Below are 21,843 nucleotides of genomic sequence, written 5' to 3'. Positions count from 1 at the left end.
GATATTGAAGCTTTGTGTGAGTTGTTTGAGTTGAGAACGTTGATTTTGTTGAGGTTTTGGTTCTTTGAGCGCTAATTTCGTTAATAGTTCGATTCGGTGGTTTCATTTGGGGGAAATTGAAGCTTCGTGTGTCTAGAACCTTCGTCTCTTCAGTTGATGAAGTGTTTGGTGAATTCGTTTTGGATCTCGTTAATCATTCGATTCGGTTCTTGAATTTGAGTGAAATTGAAGTTTTCTGAGTTTTTCGTGTCGGGAGCTTTTGTTGATTGAGTTGGTGAAGTGTTTGATTCGATTTTGGTGATTAAGTTCTGGATCTCGTGTATCATTCGATTCGGTATTGAGGTTTCGTGTGAGTTTTTCGTGTCTGAAAATTGAATTGATGAAGGTTTTGATTTGATTTTGGTGATTAAGGTCTGGATCTGGAGTGTTTGATGTTCCAATTGGTTATAGGAACATCTGAGCTTGATGATTCTGGAATTGGTTAGCTAGGGTTTGAGAGGTTTTATTTTATTTTATTATTATTATTATATACAAATACTAAAAAGAAAAAAAACACTTGTTTTTTGGTGGATGTGTTCTTATAGTGACAGGATCTGTGTAAATACATCTTCTGATTTCAAGGAGACCTTTACTTTCTTTCTTGAATATTTTCATTAACAAATTACAAAAAAAAAAACTTAATACTTTAAATTGTTTTACAAAAAAAGCCCAAGTTGTTTTTACTCAGTTTTTGGGTTCTATAGTTTTCGATTTTCATAGTTTCTTGACATAGAATATAACATTATAACTGGATTTGGGGATTTTCGATGAAAGAGGAATTGATATTTGATGGGAGTTCCTGCTAATTCACTACTAGATTTGGTTGATACGATTAAATATTGGATTAATTGGGGAAGAAGTGATACAAATACTATGTCTGGGGAAGTCAACATGGCTGAGGATGGTAAGACCATGTGTTGTGAATGCGAATTGAGAATTTTAGAGTCTTGCCCTGGTCATCGGTGTCAACGCTGCAGCCGTTTGTTTTGTAAGAGCTGTGTGCAAACCTACGGTTCTTATGTTGAATCAAGAAGTATCCAGTTTTGCAAATTTTGTGCCAGTTTTGAAATTAAACAAAAGTTTGGTGGCAAGTTTAGTCATAAAATTCATCCCTGTGATTCACCCCGACAAAGTCCTGAACCGGCATCACCTAATTGTTCTGGTGACAGATTTGACGGTCCATCGCTTAAATCAGTATCCGTTTTCTGCTCCACGGGAAGGTACGGTTCTTTGTATATTTTATCCAATTTTTGTTCCTTTCATCAAAATGTTTAATATGATATCATTTGTGTAGTTAGCTTATAGTTTCTATATTTGGACAGTTAGATAGTATTAGGACTTTGGTCATGAATAATATCAAATGCATCATAATTCAACGAAAATATTTATAATCCCTGAACAATAGGTTTTTTAAACTGAATCTTCCAATTTAAAGTCACAATAATTACTTTTTAGAAATTTTATTTATTAATACTTGATAGTTTGATGGTATTATGCAACCTTTTGTCAAGAATAATATCATAGTATATTATAATTCATCAAAAAGTAGTTTTTTAGTTCTTGAACAATAGGTTAATGGGACAGATTTGTTTTAAATATGAATTTTGCAATTTGAAGCATTGATAATCAAATACAATTATGAGTTTCAGTTACTTTGGATCTAAGATAATTAAATATGGATAATAGGCAAGGAGTTGATGAAGATAAATGTAAATGTATATTACCTCACAATTTCTTTCTTTAAACAACTAATTATCTGATTATAAACTTCCTATCATCTGATTTTTTAAGCAAAAAACAGGTAGTTGATTATCTTATTATTGTTTACTGCAGGAGTGATGAAGACGAAGGATACTATTCTTCAAAAAGCATCATCAGCCCATATAGTGTGGACACCTCAGATGTAGATTCAAGCAGTGTCAATACCCGACATGAATTTTACAGTTTCATGTCAGTTGATTCAAGCCCATCAGACAGCCCATGTAGGACCGACTTTACCTCCACTAGACTTAACCATTCTGTACAGCCCGATGACCAGGAAACACCTCGGTCTCTAATTAATGGTTCCTTTGACCACGAACCGTTGGTGGCTGTTTTAAAAAGCCATCAAAACGGCCCTGATGAATCTGACAATACTACCACTAATGATGATTTGCCCATATTAGATCTTGAAAACAATGGTCTTATTTGGTTACCGCTGCCATTACATGATGAAGAAATCGGTTTCTTCTCATATGCTGATGATGAAGATGAAATGGGCCCACTGGGTGATGTGTTTTCCTCTAGCGATACGCTTATGAGTGTTTGTTCTGAAAACAGCAAAAGTTTTGAGCATAAAAAACCGTTGGAAAACGTTGTTCAGGGTCATTTTAGGGCTCTTGTTTCACAACTTATGCAATCTGAATATGTGGCAGCAGATGAGTGGCTTGATATTGTAACGTCTTTAGCATGGCAAGCTGCTAGTTTTGTGAAAACGGATACTAGCAGAGGTGGCAGTATGGATCCCGGGGATTATGTAAAGATTAAATGTATAGCTTCTGGAAGTCCTGATGAAAGGTAACTGACAATAGATTCTTGTTTCTTTTCTTCAATAGAAAGATTATGTGGGCATTTAAACCTTTTTTTAATTATGCAGTATGCTTGTTAAAGGCATAGTTTGTACAAAAAATATAAAGCACAAACGCATGACTTCACAGTACAAGAACCCTAGGTTGCTTATTTTAGGTGGAGCACTCGAGTATCAACGGGCTCACAATCAGCTCGCTTCTATTGAGACACTATTGCAGCAGGTTTGTTGTTATTAAAGGTTGCAAATTGGGTGGGTCGGTGAGTTGGGTAAAGAGTCAGAACGGGTTTAGGTAAAAAGGGTAAGCGGGTAGCAGGGTAACTTTTGGTACGGGTCAAAAGGAGTGGGGCCGGTTGGATTGAGTGGAACACCTTTTGCTTTAAATTTCTCTCTTATAAATAATTAGTGTTGTTTATGCATACAAAATTACATAATTTCTATAATAATTTAATGTTTTGTAGGTCTGTAAATGAACACGATCGGAGCATGTTCGCGTTTGCTCATTTGACTCTTAATGAACAAATGATCGAACATGAATAATTAATTGTTTTATGTGTGCTCGTTAAAAGTATAAACGAACGATTTATGAACATAAAAGAACAAGCATAACTGAACATAGAAGAACGAACATAACTGGGCTACAACCAAGTAAAAGTAAACGTGAACAACAATGTATTGGGCCTAAAAAGTTATTAGAGCTAAACTAAGGTGGTGTTTGTTTTTGCTTAAAACATCTGCTGGAGGCTTATGTCTGCGGGTGCGCAGACATAAGCTTCTGAAGACTGTTTGTTTTTTTTAAATAAGATCTGCAAACTGCTTTTATGGTCTTAAAAAAGAAGCTATTGTTTAACATCTTCACACATCTTCACACTTCTTAACATCCTACCAACACCCAATGTTCAACACCACCACCACCCATCGTGCGCTGCTACCGCCACCACCCACCGTCCGCCACCACCACCACCGTCTACCACCACCACCACCCACCGTCCGCCACCACCACCATCGTCCACCACCACCACCCACCGTCTGCCACCACCACCCACCACCATCCATCACCACCACCACCCACCCGTCGGCCACTACCACCGTCCACTACCATCACCCACCGTCTGCCACCACCACCCACCACCACCGTCCATCACCACCACCACCACCACCACCCACCACCACCACCACCACCACCCACCCGTCCGCCACAACCATCCACTACCACCACCACTACCTACCATCCGCCACCAACACCGCCCACCGCCCACCACCAACTATTTTACCAGTCTACAGACGTTAAATGGCTTCTATCTACTGTGATATGTATGATAGGTAACTAATTTTCAGCTTATGCAGACGATATCCAGTTTATAAAACAAACAGTATTATATTTTCAGATTGCAGACCTTCAGACCACATCTTCAGTTGCAGACATGAAATCAGATTGCAGACAGTTTTTGTCTTAAAAAACAAACAGCACCTAAATTGTAACGGGCCAAATTTTTTTTAAATGAATTTACAACAAAATGAACTTAAACAAACGTAAATTAACAAACATAAATGAACGAACATAGATGAACAAATGAGACGTGGTCATGTTTGTTGGTTCAACTAAATGAACAAATATTATTGTTCATGTTCTGATGTTTGTTGGTTTATTAAATAAACAAACAAACATAAGTGAACTTCCTGCCGAACGGTTCAGTGAACATTCATTTTGTTTACATTCCTAACTTTTTGAATAAAATGATTTAGGAGGTTTTATGCTTAAAAATATTCGTTGGCGTCTTCCAACCATTTTTTAATTACTTTATTTTCTTCTTTGTGATTATTAAGTTCTCCGTGGAGACTGAAGAAACTAACTGTAGTTATGAAACTTGACATCAAAGCAGGAAATGGATCATTTGAAGATGATTGTTTCAAGAATAGAGGCCCGTCGACCAAATGTGCTACTAGTAGAAAAGAGTGTATCATCATACGCACAAGAGTATCTTTTAGCCAAAGAGATCTCATTGGTTTCAAACATCAAACGCCCTTTGCTAGAGCGTATATCTAGGTGTACTGGTACACCTATAACTCCTTCTGTAGATAAGATCTCCACCACACGATTGGGCCAATGCGAGCTTTTCCGATTAGAGAAGTTCACCGAACACCATGAACCCCCGGGTCCGTCCACCAAGAAGCCACCCAAGACGTTCATGTTTTTTGATGGTTGCCCAAGACGGTTGGGTTGCACGGTAACAATTCCAACCATCATATTTTTGTGTATGCAAAACGGGTTGGGTTGGTTTGAAGCACTTTTTGCCCCCCTTTTGATGTATAATTAGTGTGTTAAAATGTCAAATACGATTACAAAATATTGTTATGATAATCTAAATTTTCTTATTGCATAATTAAGAAAGTTGTATGCATTGCGATTTGGGATGCTTTTGACACGCTTGACTTGTTCAACCCATTTCACCAATCAGAGAATAAAGTTACCTTTAAATCCATAATTAAGCATTCAACAGTAAATGGGATATAGTTAGGTTATTAAATATTTTTACAATACTACATTTTTATAATTATAATTATAATTTTTTTGAATAAAGTAGTTCAAGAAATCTAAGGCTTAACCTAAAATCAATGGGTTCAAAAGTATATGTCAGGCACAATATTTGCCCAGTTATTTTAAATATATAATAAGTTTGTTAAATAGTATTACAATGGCTACATTGTTATAATAATAATCTTTTTTTTTTTTGAAAAGGTAATTCAGAAAACCGGATGCTTAACTTAAAAACAATGGCTGAAAAGTAAATTCGTCACGCACGATTTCTCGGTTTTTAATACATAATTAGTTTGTTAGATAGGATTATATTAGCTGTATTGTTATGATGAAAACCCAAATTTTGTGAATAAAGTAATTTAGGAAGTCATATGCATTCCATTTTAGGTTGCTTTCGACCTGGTTGACGTGTTCAACTCCGACTCGTTAAATAATAAGTGGCTTAGAAATTGCCACGTCTGCTTTATATTGTTGATTTTGTTATATATACTTTCGATGTGTTTTGTAGGTTTTGCTAAAAGGTTCAAGTCGGGAAGAACTAAAGAGAGTCAAACATGTTGTTCAGTATGCTGTGTTTGCTGCTTACCATCTATCACTAGAAACTTCGTTTCTGGCTGATGAGGGTGCTACATTACCTAAAATGAGCATAAAGCCCTCGGATGTTACCAACTCCCCCAAATCTGAAGAACATGATGCAGCTATTGACGATCATATGATGATGGATAGAAATGCCATATCTAGCCTTCCTGCTGCGGAAGAAGTAATCCTGTGTGAATCAATCGAAAGAATTGAAGTAAATGAAGACTCAAATGGATATTATTCAGCATCCGATACTAATCAAAGCATCTTAGTATCGTTTTCTAGCCGATGTGTGTTGAATGGTAACGTATGTGAACGATCAAGACTCTTGCGTATGAAATTCTATGGCTCCTTTGATAAACCACTCGGGAGATACCTCCAAGATGATCTTTTTGATCAGGTAAATGTTAAAAGGAATATCTTTTGTTAATGCTGCATTAGTTAGTAAATAGATTGGATCTTTTTATAAGGTAACATTTAAGTTAATTCAATTCACTAAAATCGGCGTTCATGTACATAAAAAAATTAGATCTTTATCTTTTAAGATGTTCTTCTAATTAAGGTAAAATTACTTATATATCAATCTTTATTATAAAAAATTTAGGCCTTATCCTTTAAGATGTAACAAAATGTAGTTCTTTTGATATTAATAAAAAAGATTGAATCTATAACAACTGGATTTGATTTGGGATTTTCATTCAGACATCATCATGCTCATCTTGCAACAACCCAGCAGAAGCCCATGTGATATGCTACACTCACCCACAGGGAAATTTGACAATTAATGTTAAACGGCTTCCATCGCTAAACCTACCCGGGGAAAAAGATGGAAAAATATGGATGTGGCACAGGTGCCTCAGATGTTCCCCTGTAAACGGGGTCCCACCCGCGACCCCTGGAGTTGTTATGTCTGAAGCCGCGTGGGGTCTCTCTTTTGGGAAGTTTTTGGAACTTAGTTTTTCAAATCACTCAACTGCTAATCGCATTGCGGGATGCGGTCATTCTCTGCAACGAGATTGCCTTCGTTTCTATGGGTAAAATCATTTTTTTTCTTATATTTTATGCATGTTTGTATGTATATGTGATTAATTTATAGCCTGTATTTGATATATAGGCTGGGGGATATGGTAGCGTTTTTCCGGTACTCTCCGATTGATATTCTTTCTGTTCGTTTACCGCCAGCTGTACTGCAGTTTAGTGGCCATGTTCAACAGGGTTGGCTAAAGAAAGAAGTAACTGAGGTTAGTAGATCACGTATCGGGTCAAAATGGGTAGCTTTTGGTTGGGTTGAAACGGGTTAGGTCTCGCTGGGTCAAAAATTTAATCTTTTATAATAGTTTGTGTGTTAAACATGATTACAAATTTGGGCCATTTCACACTTTGGCAGGGTTTACCTGTTTCGTTGTAAAATCAGTTTTTGAGTTTATCTGCTCAGCCTGTGCTAAAACATTAATCATAATTAATATCAAACTTTTCACCTACACATGTTGGCCCGTTTAACCCATTTGACCATTTTTGTTTGTTTTGTGGAGATCAGCTTTTGAACCAGACAACAGCAATGTATGCTGAGATATCTGATGTGTTACACAAGACCGGACAAAGTAGTATTTCTGTTGGAGGTGGAGATGGTATTTCAGATGCAAACGAGTTAAATGAACAAATTGAGGAGTTGAATATGGATTTAATCAAAGAAAGAGATGCATACATGGTAAGGAAACTATTTTGAAAAATTCTAGATTTGTTTTTGTTATTACCCACTTATGTTTTCGTCACATGATACATTGTAAAATTTCTAGGGTTTACTTCAACCATGTGGTGAAAGTGTGGCTGAAATCGATGTTTTCGAACTTAACCGTGTGAGACATTCGCTCATGATCGATTTGCATGTTTGGGATCAAAGGCTCGTGTCTCTTAATTCCATCGTTAAACGGAACTCTAACGTGGAAGTCAAACACAGAAGATGTTATTCGACGCTTGAAGATATTGTTGATCATGGTCATCCATCTGTTGACCCTGAGTCCAATCAAGTTGACCTGAGGGAAGATACTGATGAATCCAATCAAATCTCTTCTGATCAGTTCATTGAAGGTAATGCATCGCATCTATCTGACAAGATTGATTCTGCATGGACCGGCCCGTTGACTCGACCCGAGAACCCACAAATTAGAAGGTTGATTTCCACACCTGCTCGGGTTTACTCATTTGACTCTGCAATGATCTTACAAGAAAGAACAAGGAATCAAGACCACATGGTCAAAGTCAAAGATAGCATACAAAGGAGTTACTCACAGATCTTTCCCAATGAAGACCAGAAGCTTGAACTCTTGTGGAGGACAAAACCGTCATTCATTTCCCGAACATCTTTTCTCCCAGACGGTGCCCGTTTAATTCGCGGTCAAAACATGGTGATTGCGGTTTACGAGAACGAGCCCACAAGCATAATATCGTACGCGCTTGCTTCTAAAGAATATGAAGATTGGTTTACCGATAAACCTTATTTAAACAAACATCATTCTGTGGCTTCTAAGCTTTCAACCTGGCAATCTTTTGGCTCTAATAACGACTTTGACTACATGCAATACGGAAGTTATGGGTCAGAAGAACCGTCAACTTCAATCGGGTCATTGTTTTCTGAGCCAAAAAGCTCTCATCACTTAACAGTTCAGTTTGAGGACGAATCGGGACCCGGTGGAAAAGTCAAATTCTCGGTAACGTGTTATTTTGCTAAACAATTTGATGGCCTTAGAAAGAAATGTTGTCCGAGTGAAACCGGTTACCTGCGTTCATTGAGCCGATGCAAGAAATGGATTGCACAAGGAGGTAAAAGTGGTGCTGATTTTGCAAAATCATTAGATGATCGGTTTTTAATAAAAGGTGTCACGAAAACTGAGCTGGATTCGTTTGAGGAATTCGCACCACAGTATTTTAAGTACCTGACCGATTCACTAAACACCGGGAGCCCAACTTGTCTTGCTAAAATCGTCGGCATTTATCAGGTTCACCTATGACTTTAATTTAACTTTATTTGTTTGTTTGTTTAGTCTTTGTAAACCAAACGTTTAGTGAACCTTTTGGCGGGAAGTTCGTTTATTTAATAAGCGATCGAACATGAACACGTCTTGTTCGCTCATTTATGTTCGTCGGTGTTCCATGTTCGTTTATGATCGCTAGTTTACCTCCGTTTACATTCATTAATATATTTATTTAAATTTTTATGCTTATTACTATTTAGTCTCGTTTTGATTGGGTTTTCAGTTCCAACACATTGTTGTTCATAGTTTCTTTAATTCGTGTTAGCTCAGTTGCGTTTGTTCATATATAGTCAGTCATGTTTGTTCATTTACGTTCGTTAATCGTTAAGTTATACTATTAATGAACGAACGTAAATGAACGCATTCACTTTCTTAATGAACGAACATACATGCCTTGTTTGTATTCTGGTTTGTTTACTGGCGTATGCTTGTTAACTTGTTTGAAACTTGAAAGCTAATCTTGATGATGTCGTAATTATGATAGGTTAATGTGAAGCATTTGAGAGGTGGTAAAGAATCAAAATCGATTGTGATGGTGATGGAGAATCTGTTTTTCAAGAAAAATATATCTCGGGTTTATGATCTGAAAGGGTCTGCAAGATCCCGTTATAACTCGAATACTACAGGAACAATGCTAGATATGAACTTATTGGAAGCCTTGCGTACCAATCCACTGTTTCTTGGAAGCAAAGCGAAGAGAAATCTTGAAAGAGCTGTTTGGAACGACACATCCTTCTTAGCGGTATCATCTTTTTGCTCTAGTTACTTAAAAAACGAGACGTAAATAAATATTTTTAGTTTTTCAGTTAACTCTTTATTAGTATTATTAAAATCTTATAAAATAAAAGTGATAAAAGGAATAAAAGAAAGCAAAAGAAAAAAATAGAAAAGAAAAGAATTGTCAAACTTTGTCATTTAGTTACAATGACAAATTGTCATTTTGTGAAGTAGATGGTTATTAGTTGTATACAGTACATAAATAGATAAATTAATAAAATAAACGTAATAAAAAGTATAAAAAAATAGAAAAGAATTGTTAACATTACAGATTTTGTCCTTTAGTTATAAGGGCAAAGTAGTCATTATGTATAAAATTTAACAAAATTTTAAACACCAGTCAGTGAAAATTGCAAGGACCAGATTTTGAAATAAAGGATAATTTATGTAAATTTATGCATAGTTTCCATTACTTTAGCAAGGTATTGGTGGGGTCCGCAGTGGCGGATCCAGAAAATTTTCTTGCAGGGGTAGGAAAACTTTTGGGTCAGTACTTAGTTGCTTATCGCTATATAAATTTTTCTTCGTCCCGGTTCGGTTTTACGGGTCGGGTCAAATCGCATATACTTTCTTTTTCGATCCGCTTTGGTCGTTTAAGTCGAGTTAAGTCGGGCTGGGCCATATAAAAAAATCACACAACATATCATATTACCATATAACTAGGGGTGGCAAATGGGTTGGGTTGGGTCGAAACGGGTTAGGGTCGGAATGGGTCAACTAAAAAAGGGTTGTTTTTGTTCGGGTCGGAACGGGTTAGGGTCAAAAGGTTTGGGTCAGAATGGGTCCAGGTCGGAATGGGTCAAGGTCGGAACGGGTCAAAACAGGTCGGATCGGTTTTTTTTTTTAAGAACGAGGCTAAAGGCGCAAACGTTTTAGTTTTTTTACATTTTTCGTTTTTGATTTATATTTTGAGTTATGATTTTTTTATTAATTTTTTTGAATTTTTTTGGGAGGGGTCCCAAAAAAATTAATAAAAAAATCATAACTCAAAATATAAATCAAAAACGAAAAATGTAAAAAAGCCTAAAACGTTTGCGCCGTTGTCCTTGTTCTTAAGAAAAAATAAAAAAAAATCCCGAGAAATGAGCTGAAACCGAAAGCCGACGGAAACGAAACATAAACCAAAAACGAACCGAATTAATCGAAACCGAAAAAATCGATCTAAACGAAACTAAAAACTGAAACTAACAGAAATGAAACTGAAAAAACAGACAACAAAACAAAAGGCCGAAAACGAATCTGAAACCGACCAAAAACAAACAAAAGAAATCGAAACCCAACCCGTCCAGTGCTCCGAAACCGACCAAAAAGAAACAAAGGATACCGAAACCCAACCCGTCCGGTGCAAAAGCTCATGTCGGCTCGAAACCTAAACCGAACTCGTTCCAATCCAAAACCCGTTTCAACCCGAGCTTGCCACATTTCCTTAAGGCGCTAACCCAAATGTGGACCCATTTATATAAATTTGTCGACCCATTTTGACCCGAAAATAAGGTGGAATTTTAAGTGACCCATTTTGACCCATCTTATTAAAATCTATGACCCAAACCAACCCATATGATTTTTAAAACAACCCAAATTGACCCATTTGAAATGGTTTGGGTCAAGATTGCCACCCCTACATATAACCAAAATACCTGATATGTGTCATTAGTTATGCATAATTAAAATACAATATATTTTTAGTTGTTTCGACGAGTTTTTATTTTTTAGTATCTAATCATAACATCATTCGTTCGATATTCATATATTAAAAATTATAAAAGCAAAACAAATGCTTATTAAAAGTTAAACAGTTAGTTAATCATATACGAAATAAATGGGCAAGTAATTTTGGGAAAAAAAACATACTAACTTTTATTATATATTAAGTTATAAGTAAACTAACTTAGAAATAAATAAATGTTTTGTTGACATCATCTTTATTTTCACATGTCCTATTAAATTTTGGTAAAATAATGGGCCGTGAAAGAGAGTTAATAAAGGCCCATTACATCCTTAAAATATATAATTAGGTCATCTTCTTTCTTTTCTTCTTTAACTGCAACATGAGAATATTTCTTTGCGCGGACTGCCGGAAAATATGGTTGGTTTACTCTTTTCCTTTCATCTCAAGTTCTCTATGTTGGTAGTCGTTCTCAAATCCACAGGGGTCGGTGTCAAAATTTCATAGGGGTCGACCGGAATTTTAACACACATATACCACTAAAAAAAATTCTCACTGGGGTCGGCCAACCCCCCTACCACCAATGTACCTCCGCCACCGGGGGTCCGTGAGTTTTCTAGTGATGGTTCTAACGGTTATAACGAACGTAAAAAATAAAATACAAGTCTAGTATTTTCACAAGATTCACATGATCACGACATTACTCTTTAAAACGTATAAAGTTCGGATCTTTTCAAAAACCCTATATGCGAAGGCCCATGCTTTAGTGATTGTACCACATGCATTAAAAGTTGTACATTCGATGCAGTCAATCGACGTGATGGATTACTCTCTGCTAGTTGGAGTGGACGAAGAGAGTAAAGAGTTGGTTCTCGGGATCATCGACTTCATGAGACAGTACACATGGGACAAACAACTCGAAACATGGGTGAAAGCATCTGGGATACTAGGCGGGCCCAAGAACGCGTCACCAACCATAATTTCCCCAAAGCAGTACAAACGAAGGTTCCGGAAGGCCATGACGAGTTACTTTCTTACAGTGCCGGATCAATGGTCAGTGTGAAATGTGGGTTTAGTTTTGGAGTTTGAAGAGCAGGTGTTGATGAATAAAGAGGCCATTAGATTTCATGATTAGATTTGGATTTGGTAAAAAATTGGGGTAGAATTTACCCTCTGATCTGTTATTTTGTACTCAATTCTTGATTTTTTATCTTGACATGTATTGAACCTGTAGATGTTCTCTTGGAAGTAAATGAAAACTTGCTTGTGAAGGTTCTTGTTTTTTTAGCTTTTGGTTTGTGTAAAATTTGCATCGTTTTTGGGATTTCTTTTTGATGTGCACAAGCCAGGTGGGAACCGGTTCTGGGAATGGTCAACAAAAGTCAAAACCGGGTCGGGTAGGAACTAGTTCTGGGTATGGTCTGGTATTTGACCAGGTTTTCTAAGTTTTTTTTTTTGGGTTTCGGGTCGGGTCAAGTTTTGTCTAGGTAAAGGTGGAACCGGTTCTGGCGGGTCTGGGTCTGGGTACAGATATAAGGTGAAACCCAATACTAGGTCGTACCCGCGAGTCGGGTACAGGTAGCCGGTAGGAACAGGTTGCGGGTCGGGTTCGGAGCCGGGTATTCTGTGCACCTCTAATGGCAGCTTGGGATGTGCCACGTATGGTTTGGCTAGTTTTGACTGGATTTCTGAACCGAATTGACGGTTACAGTTTTTGAATAAAATAAATCAAACCGGTTTGATTGGTTGGCTTGGTCAAAGCGGTTCGGTGTTGACAGTTTGAGTCAGTTTGATTTATAGTAGGGTTAAAAGAAAACGGATTTTTACCTTTCAGTTATTAAAGAATAATAAAGATTACAAGAAAAAAATAAAAAAAATTAAAAGTACAAAACCGGCTAGATAAACGGGTTTAGTGTTAAGTGTGTTTGATACGTACCCAACCCATCAAGTTCTATTCCCGTCTAAAGCTATTGACAGCACAATAAGTAGTGAAAAGGTTACACTAGTAACTGTCATAGAGTTTGATTAATCTAGTGTCGATCATTTTGTTTAGATGTCGATATTATTGTGAAATTACGGTTCTTTTGCAAAGAGATCTTCCCTTCTCGAATTGAGACTTTGTTTTCAGTAGAAGAATCATTTGTTTGAGTCTAAACTCTAGATTCTATCAGTATTCTAATCATTACATTTGTATACGTATGTATATTACTGTTTGGTTAAGTTACGTGAATTCAAAAATTATATATATTATTTTCATTTTTTTATTAATATCTTGGTTGTTTCGGTTTACTCATTGGTTTCAAACCATAAAGTGAACCATGAAACCATGTTTTTCAAATCGTAAAACTCACAACCTAGTTGAATCAACCGATTTAGCTCGATTTGAACAGTTTGGACGGTTTCAACGTATTTTTAACATTTCAATGACATCAAATGCCTATAAATGGCCATGACTATTCAATTGGACAACTATTGTACAACTCATTAATAACCGTCATGTGAGTTTTATTATAATAATAATAATAATAATAATAATAATTATTATTATTATTATTATTATTATTATTATTGTGTAATTTACAAGTTATTATTGTACTTGTTTGCTTGATGTACAAGTCAAATTATAAAGGGATCCTGAATTATTGGTTCATAAATATATGGACTTTTAGTGGCTTTTTGGTCACATTGATTGAAACACAAGTGAGGAAAAAGTAACATTCATTCAACACTGTTTTATAGGTACTTGGCAGTTGATAGCATTAAATCTAAAAAATTGATAACATAAAAGTGAAATCAGATAAAATGGAGAAGCCATACATAGTTAGTCTAAGGCCCGGCCCGGCCCGGCCCGTTAAAGATTTTCATAGGTCCAACCCGTTAAAGATTTTCATAACTTCATCAAATTAAAAAGTTATGTCCGTTTTAAGTTAGGTTTGTTATGTCGTGTAGAAATATGTCAATTCTTGAACGAGGTCCTTGTGAAGTCGTCTTCTAGGGTAAAAACGTTAACCCCAAGTTTTTTTTATTTAAATTATAGTGACTTTAGGTGAACAATATATGAAACAAATGCATAGAAAAATCAGATTTGTTTAGAAATTGATTATTTTTATATACATTTGGTGACATTGTGATAAATGAGAATATTAAAAAAAAAATTTCATATAAAGGGTTATTTGCTATTTAGAATAGACTTCACGTTTTGGAATTCAACGATTTCAAGATATTATATGAGGACATGACATTTTGTTATGTAGCCATCTTAGATATCGACTTCAACCGTTGCTACAAGACATAGAACATGTTAAGATTTGTGAAGGCTTTAGGCCGGTTTTGAGTTTGGATTCAAATTAGCTCCAAGAAGAACAAGGACCAGGGCCCACATTGGTTTCTTGTTCATTAAGCTATTTAGCATAATTTTATCATTATTATACCAATGTCAGGTTATTTTACAAATGAGGATAAAAATAAGAATGCAGAGAAAAATTTGTAGCTACAAAAAATAATTAAAAAAAAATCATAACTTAAAATTTAATAAAAAAACAAAAAATGTTTCCACCGTCTTCTTCGTTCACCAAAAAAAACACCCTCGAAAAAGACACAATGTTAAGAAAAAAAATCATTGTGTCTTTCTATTTATCATGTGTTTTTAGTTTATTTTTGTCATTGATTTTCTTTTTCCGTGACATTGAGTCTTTTTTTTTTATATTGTAGTATACTACTCAACGTTGTGCTATATTTTGTTTGGCATTGTGATATATTTTGCGACATATTATGTCTTTTTTATTTATCATTGTGTTGTTTGTGTTCATTTTCGGCATTGTGTCTTTTTTCTCGGCATTGTGTTTTTTTAGTGGGGTTTTTTTTGGGAATGGGGAAGACAGGGGAAACATTTTTGGTTTTTTTTTTATTTTGTATTTGTATTTTAAGTTATGATTTTTTCATTATTTTTTTTCAACATTTTTTTGAGAGGTTTTTATATGGCTACAAATCTTCTCACACTTCTCATTTTTGTCCCCCTTTGCATTTTAACATTTTCTCTATTATACCATGTTATGTAATTGTAATATTTTGTTCCGAGCTAATAAGAAAAACCTAGTTGCAACCCGTGGATATAGGTCCCCCACAAGACACCAAACCACATTAAAATTTGTGTCATTTATATTTTCTAGTTTCTTTGAGTTTATCGTTTGTGCATGCGTGTTGCCAGCGCCGCTTCCGAATCGACGTTTTGTTCCTAATAGAAAACTTGTCTAATATCTATTCACAACTCCAAGAGTCCTGAGACAGAGAATTCGCTATCGTAGACAGTCACTATCCTCGAATGGAGAAGAAAAAAAACCTCGAGCGTTTGAAAATAACCCATTTTCAAAAAGAAAAAACCCCATAATCGAGTCCTGACAAAGGTAAAGTTGATCAAGAACATGCTCAACAAAATGAAGTTTTTTTTGTATAATAAAAGTTTATATATTTTAAACAGAGTTAATCAAGAAAAAGTACTAGAAACTGAAGCAACAAAACCATTAGCAGAAACTAAAGAATTACTATTAATACTAATGTTCTTGATTTTATCCCTTCTAAGTGAATTAGGGTCTACCCCAGCCTTATGGGCTGCAACTACTCCTATAGCTTCCCAATAATTTGAAACCTTTACCTGCAAAACATTATATAAATATATATATTTATATTATACATAACACAACAAAAACTCAAACCTATTATAAAATAAATAAAGGGTCTATTGGTTTTTATTAATCCCAACTATTATCTTTCGGTCGCTGTTGGTCCCAAGTCTAGGGTTGTTCATGAGTCGAGCCAGGGTGGTTTCGAGCTCGGGCTCGAAATTAAACGAGGCAACTCAGCTAGGTTCTAGCTCGGTTTTGAAGTAAACGAGATTAAAATCGAGCCAACGGGCTGAGCCATGACTCGAGCTGAGCCTAGGTCGGGTTTGGCTCGGTTACAAAAATGAGCTAACTCAGCTCAGGAAGTTTCAAATCAAGTTTATTTAGCTAGTTTTATTCAAGTTTTATCAAGCCAGCCATGAGCCCGAGCTTCAAGCCTCGAGCTTTTTGAACAACCTAAGTCCCAACTAACGAATTGGCTGATAACGATCCCATCTTTTATCATATTTGTTCCCAGTAGTTCGTGACTAACAAAATGCTAATGCCGTTAGTTGCAGGTCGCCGGATAAACGTTTTTGGCCAGAAAACTCATATTGTTTTTCGGAAAACTTAACATTTTCGTCCCAAACATCTTTGTAACCTTAGATCGGATCTTTAGGAACCTTTTTCAAGTAAAAGTCCCAATTATTGAGGTCGCTGGAACCCTAGAACCATCGTCGGAATCGGTTGGTGGTGGTTGGTTGGGTGGTGAGTCAGTTGGTGATGGTGGTGTTCAAGTTGAATTTTCCGGCAAAAATGTGATTTTGCCGCCAAAAGCGTTTTCCGGCAACCCGCAAGTAACGACGTTAGGATTCCGTTAGTCGCAGACTGCTGGGAACAAATATGTTAAAAGATGAGACCCTCATCAGCCAATTCATTAGTTGGGACCAACAACGACCAAAAGATGATGGTTGGGATAAATAAAAACCAATATACCTTATTATTATTATTGTTGTTGTTGTTATTATTACTATTGTACATAATATACAAAAACTCAAACCTACTATGAAATCATCATGTTTCGACATACCACATCGATCCCGAGTTTTTCAGGCGTGTCATTCAACACGGTTTCATTCTCTTGCACGCATATAATAACCGGCTGCAACATAATGGACTCATGTTACTTAACATCTTAATTGTTTTATTATATTAAAAGAAATTACCTTGGTTTTCTTATTGACAAATGCAAGAACAGCATCTCCTCCGCATGCATCTGCTGGTAGAATGACACTATCAACATCGCGAGCTGATATGCAGCCGTTTTCTTGAAAGTCAAACTTATTCGTCAAGTATTGTGGTGCGTTAGCTAACCCCGCGAGCACGCATGGCAAGAATGTATATCCCAACTGTTCATAACATTTTTTTATTTAAAATAGACACATTTTAGATGTATGTATGAATGCATAAATTTATACGTATATAATTAGGCCGGTAAACGAACCGAACTTTTAGTGAACAGTTCTTGAACCGCTCACCGGGAAGTTCGTTTATTTAGAAAATGAATGAACATGAACAAAAAAATTTGTTCATTTAGTTAAACAAATGAGCATGAACGCATGCCCCCTTTGTGCATTTATGTTTTGTGAATGTTTGTTCACTACTTTTTAGGCCAAGCACGTTCTTCACATTACTTTTAATTAATTTTAGCTCAGTTATACGCGTTCATCTATGTTCAATTTTGTTCGTTCACGTTTGTGAAGCGTTTTCTTATACTGCTAACGTACGAACACGAATCATTAACTTAATTGTTCAATCGTTTGTTTGGTTAAACTTAAACAAACACACGTGTACATGCTCCATTCGTGTTTGTTTAGAAGCCTATATAAGTAGTGCAAGGACAAAAAGGTAATTTACTTCTTCAGCAGCAGATTTTGGACATAAAGATTGGGTTAATGGAGGCGGTAACAAAGCGGGAGCGTGAGCACACGGGATTTTAAAATTCTTCACCACTAAATGGCTTATAATTGCTTCCACTCCTGCTAATAGATCAATTCCCTGTAATAACAATAATAATCAGTTATATATACTCATTAAATATAATATAGATACTGATTATTAAAGGGTCAAATACTCGGTTCCAAAACACACATCTAAACGCCCCCTAATGTTTACCTTTCCTTGCCTATACTCATCCACATCATCAATATTGTCATCTGGAAAACGGGCCACAACCGCAACTGCATTGACCATTGACCGGTCACATAATGACTGTACTGCCCTTAGTAGGGAATCAGGATGCTTTATCCTCCCTGTTGACTGCCCGTTTCTTGGATCGACCCATTTTTCCACCTGCAAGTTATCAAACTTCAAATATGTTTGGATATAATAAAAATGTTCAAAGTTTTATACTATTTGTATAAAAGTGCATTGTGACCTCTAAAGGTGTGTCGGTGACAATATATTCAAGAATTGGTAAACCAAGAGAAGCCCGTGTGGCATCGGCTACTTGTAAATGACGGATTCTTAACTCTTCTTCTATTCCTGCATCAAGAACCAATCCCACCTGTTTTACATGACATAATACTGAATGAACAAAGAACATGCTTAAAGATTAAAAATAAAAAATAAAAAAAATGAACATGTAACAACAAATTAAGAAATAATCAATAGTTGCATAAAGAAAACCTTGTTTTGGTGAACTGGTTGCAGTGCCCATAAGTTTTCTGCAAATCTATCAAGAGCATAGCCTTCTACATACAATACATTTGGCATTGGCCAGTAAAGCATTGCTGCATTAAGAACCTGTCAAATTCCATTCAATTGTTGTTCAAATTCTTCTAAAATTCATAAAATGTTGAAGAAATAGGATGAACAACTTTTGTCGAGTATGAGTGCCGCACCTAACCGATATTGACTGAACACTATCAGTGCCAGTACTTGGCATTTGTTTTTCATGTTTTTGGTTTGTGCCGGTAACCTTTGGCTTCATTATTTTTCGGTATTTTCAATGATAACTGTGTCTACAGGTACTGAACTGACAAAATCAGTACGGTATTTTAGTTCACTTGTTTTGGTTTCATTACTTTTTGGTATTTTCAATGATACTTGTACCGACCCTTGTGGTACGGGAGTTGGCCGTTGCCGTCCCTAGTGAAAAAAAAATTCTTTTAGTACTATTATAGCGTAACTAAAAATCTCGACCGACCTCTGTTAGTATTTAGCGATTGTCACCTAAGAAACTAAGAAAATTTCTTGGCTCCGCCACTAACCTAACCACAAAATTAGTAATGGTATATTTTACTTTCCCTCGTTTAGGTTTCATTATTTTTCAGTATTTTCAATGATGCCTGTACCGACAGTACTGAACCGACAAAATAAGTACCGTATATGATTTATACTTTCACTTGTTTTTGGTATGGAGAAGAAAATCATATCTAGGGCTGTAAGCGAACCAGACGTCCAATCAGCAGGAAGTTTGTTTATATTCGTCTTTATAATAAACGAACTGATACAAGCCGAACACATCAACCACCAATTACCCACTTCAAGAAGCCATGCTTAGTTTTATTGATATTTATGTTTGCATTCAAGTTGCACGTTTCATGCATATTAGTCCATGTTCTCATATTAGTGTAGTGTAGTGGGTTAGTTACATATTAGTCCATGTTCTCATCATTTCATGCATGTTTATCTCTTCAAGTTTGTAAGCCTATATACAGTGGCGGACCCAGGATTTTTTGTCAATGGGGTCCCAATTTTTCCGGTTTACAAAATTTTTGGGTCGGTCGTTATTCGGGTCGGGTCAAGAGGAGGAACATAATAAAACACGAAAATATGGTGTCATCGGAAACGAGTAAGTAGAAAGAATATAGATTAGAAACTAGATAGAACATACACTTTTAATTCATTTTTATTCATACCCGAAAAACATAAGCGTAAGCTATATATATATGGTCTTACATGAATAACCAAGACATGAAAAACTAACTCTGACACAAATAAATGATTAATTATAATATACATACACAAGATAAATAATTTAAGTATATGTAAAACTCATGTTGTCATTATATATGTTGCATGGTGATAATGGTTATATGGGATAAACTAAAGTGATAATGGTTATATGGGATAAACTAAAGAAAAAACATAAATACCCTAACTAAATAACTAATATTGACTAGAATATTAAAAAAACAACAAAAACTGGGTATGGTGAGGCTTGAACCTGCAACCTCTCAAAGAAAAAACAAGGGACTTTCCACTAGACTAGTTCAGCCTTAATAGTATGGGTTCCAAGTATTAATTTTTATGGGGTCCTTACAAAATTTAATATATCGTCTCTAAGTAATTTTTAAAAAACATTGGTGTCCCGGGACCCCGATGGGAACTATGTGGGTCCGCCCCTGCCTATATAAGGCTTTCTTGTTATGTTTAATTTTAAAAAGAAGAAAATTGATAAAACAATGTCTCGTTCTCTCTATTATTTCTTTGGAGTCTAACCCGCTCAAAGGGTCACTATCTTGGGTGATTAGCCATCTCGAATCGGCTTGCTATCACGAACCGAACATGAACAATTTTTTTTTCTGGTAAGCTTAACGGATGAACATGGACAGATGCTGCGTTTGTTCACTAGTGTTCGTGAATATTCGGTAACATCCGTCCGTTAACGTCCGGATTGATGATTATTCTTTTCGAATTAATATGTAATCGTTTATGTATGTTTGTCCATTAATGTTCATTAGTGTCCGTCTACAATATTAACAAACGGACACGGACAAAAATTTTCGTTCAGTAGAGTGTTTGTGAACCGTCTGTTTGTCCCAATGGACAAACACGGACATGGATATAATATCCTATATCTAGTGCTTATAAGGATATAATAACCCTAGTTTCTAGCTGAATCTGATCAATTAATTGCAATTTGAGAATGATGATGACGTACGTTGGGATGAGAGATGACGCAATCAGCAACAGAAGCTAGGGTTCTGGCAACCGGTAACGCATCACCGGCGTAACCTCCGATTGAAGCTCCGACACCTGTCGGCACAATCAACACACTGCTGTACGGTCTCTTCCACTGCACCAAATTTCATATTATTATTATTATTATTATTATTATTATAAAGTGAACCTGACTAACCCTATTTGATGATAAATGAGAATTAAAGCATGAGACTCGAACTTGTTTATGTTTAATGTGTTTTGAGTCGTTGACTTGGTCAAACCGGACGGTGGTGGTGGAGAGTGGATGGTGGAATAGGATTGACATTATCGCCGGTGAGAGAATATTCCGGCGAGGTGGAAGTTAACGGTTAGAATAAGTCGTTTGGGGTTTTAGGATAAGTTACAATTTTGAAGCTTTTTTAAGCCAAACTTTTAGTCAAACCGGTAGAGACGGTTTTTTATTATTGAAAATCGAAGTTAAACCATTGAAAATTGAAAAACATTCGTTTATGACGGTTTGGAGTTTGGACATATGTTAAAAAAATGTGAAATGTATGTAATTATGGAATCTCATGATCTGGGCGGTTTTATACGGCTGGGGTTTTGGTATAACACGTAAACTAGACCGTTGGCTACGCTTGAAAATTTTAAAACCAACTAAAAGCAAAGGAAAATCTAACTGATTGTAAAACCAAACTGATGTATAGGTTGGAGGGTTTTATAATTTGAAACGAATCGTAAACACCCCTCACTAGCATTAAAAGTAATATGAAACGAAAGGTCATGTGGTATGGTCATATTGCATTGCGGTTTGGATCTCATCGCTTGTTGACCTGTAACACAGTTAGGGTTTTCTTTTTTACTTAATGATGTCAATACATCTATTAATTTCATATAAAGTTACTGTTTGAGTTACTATTTTACCCTTTAACTTGTAAGGGAAAAAAATATTTAACACACATCTCAAAAACGAATAGCATATTTTATAGAACGGCTAACATTTTAATTTAAATCTACATCAATGTTTATCATGAGACTAGAACTCTCAACTACTTGATACGAAAACTTACGACCCATCTTGTTGCCGCTCACATGCC

At 35.9% G+C, this 21,843-nt stretch overlaps 2 protein-coding genes across 2 annotated transcripts; one reads left to right on the top strand and one right to left on the bottom strand.

Moving 5' to 3' along the window:
- Positions 1-698: 698 nt before the first annotated feature.
- On the top strand, positions 699-12,304 carry LOC143619185 (putative 1-phosphatidylinositol-3-phosphate 5-kinase FAB1C). The gene is made up of 11 exons (XM_077091182.1): positions 699-1,259; positions 1,873-2,595; positions 2,675-2,828; positions 4,489-4,833; positions 5,653-6,123; positions 6,426-6,757; positions 6,838-6,964; positions 7,261-7,431; positions 7,520-8,719; positions 9,240-9,497; positions 12,007-12,304. Exons 1-11 carry the CDS (start codon positions 829-831, stop codon positions 12,259-12,261), a joined length of 4,467 nt encoding a protein of 1,488 aa, XP_076947297.1. The 5' UTR covers positions 699-828; the 3' UTR covers positions 12,262-12,304.
- Positions 12,305-15,681: 3,377 nt separating this feature from the next.
- Positions 15,682-21,071, bottom strand: LOC143619135 (uncharacterized). The gene is made up of 9 exons (XM_077091141.1): positions 20,943-21,071; positions 20,745-20,879; positions 18,485-18,601; positions 18,234-18,362; positions 17,972-18,148; positions 17,714-17,854; positions 17,023-17,205; positions 16,887-16,958; positions 15,682-15,849 (listed from the first exon to the last, which is right to left on the bottom strand). The coding sequence occupies exons 1-9, from the start codon at positions 21,069-21,071 to the stop codon at positions 15,682-15,684; spliced, it is 1,251 nt and encodes a 416-aa protein (XP_076947256.1).
- Positions 21,072-21,843: the final 772 nt, after the last annotated feature.

The sequence above is a fragment of the Bidens hawaiensis genome, unplaced genomic scaffold (assembly GCF_021521415.1).
Source record: "Bidens hawaiensis isolate Kalapana, Puna unplaced genomic scaffold, B.hawaiensis_p1.1 tig00002414_1, whole genome shotgun sequence".
Classification (NCBI taxonomy): Eukaryota; Viridiplantae; Streptophyta; class Magnoliopsida; order Asterales; family Asteraceae; genus Bidens; species Bidens hawaiensis.
The sequence above is the reverse complement of the archived record's forward strand: the minus strand, read 5'-3'. Positions and strand labels throughout refer to the sequence as shown.

Coding starts and splice junctions, on each gene's coding strand:
- LOC143619185 (XM_077091182.1), top strand. CDS start 829: ATGGGAGTTCCTGCTAATTCACTACTAGATTTGGTTGATACGATTAAA. Junction 6,758..6,837: donor GATTGCCTTCGTTTCTATGG/GTAAAATCATTT, acceptor TTTGATATATAG/GCTGGGGGATATGGTAGCGT. Junction 9,498..12,006: donor ACGACACATCCTTCTTAGCG/GTATCATCTTTT, acceptor CATTCGATGCAG/TCAATCGACGTGATGGATTA.
- LOC143619135 (XM_077091141.1), bottom strand. CDS start 21,071: ATGTCAATCCTATTCCACCATCCACTCTCCACCACCACCGTCCGGTTT. Junction 18,602..20,744: donor GCGTCATCTCTCATCCCAAC/GTACGTCATCAT, acceptor GGAATTTGACAG/GTTCTTAATGCAGCAATGCT. Junction 17,855..17,971: donor ATGAGTATAGGCAAGGAAAG/GTAAACATTAGG, acceptor TTGTTATTACAG/GGAATTGATCTATTAGCAGG.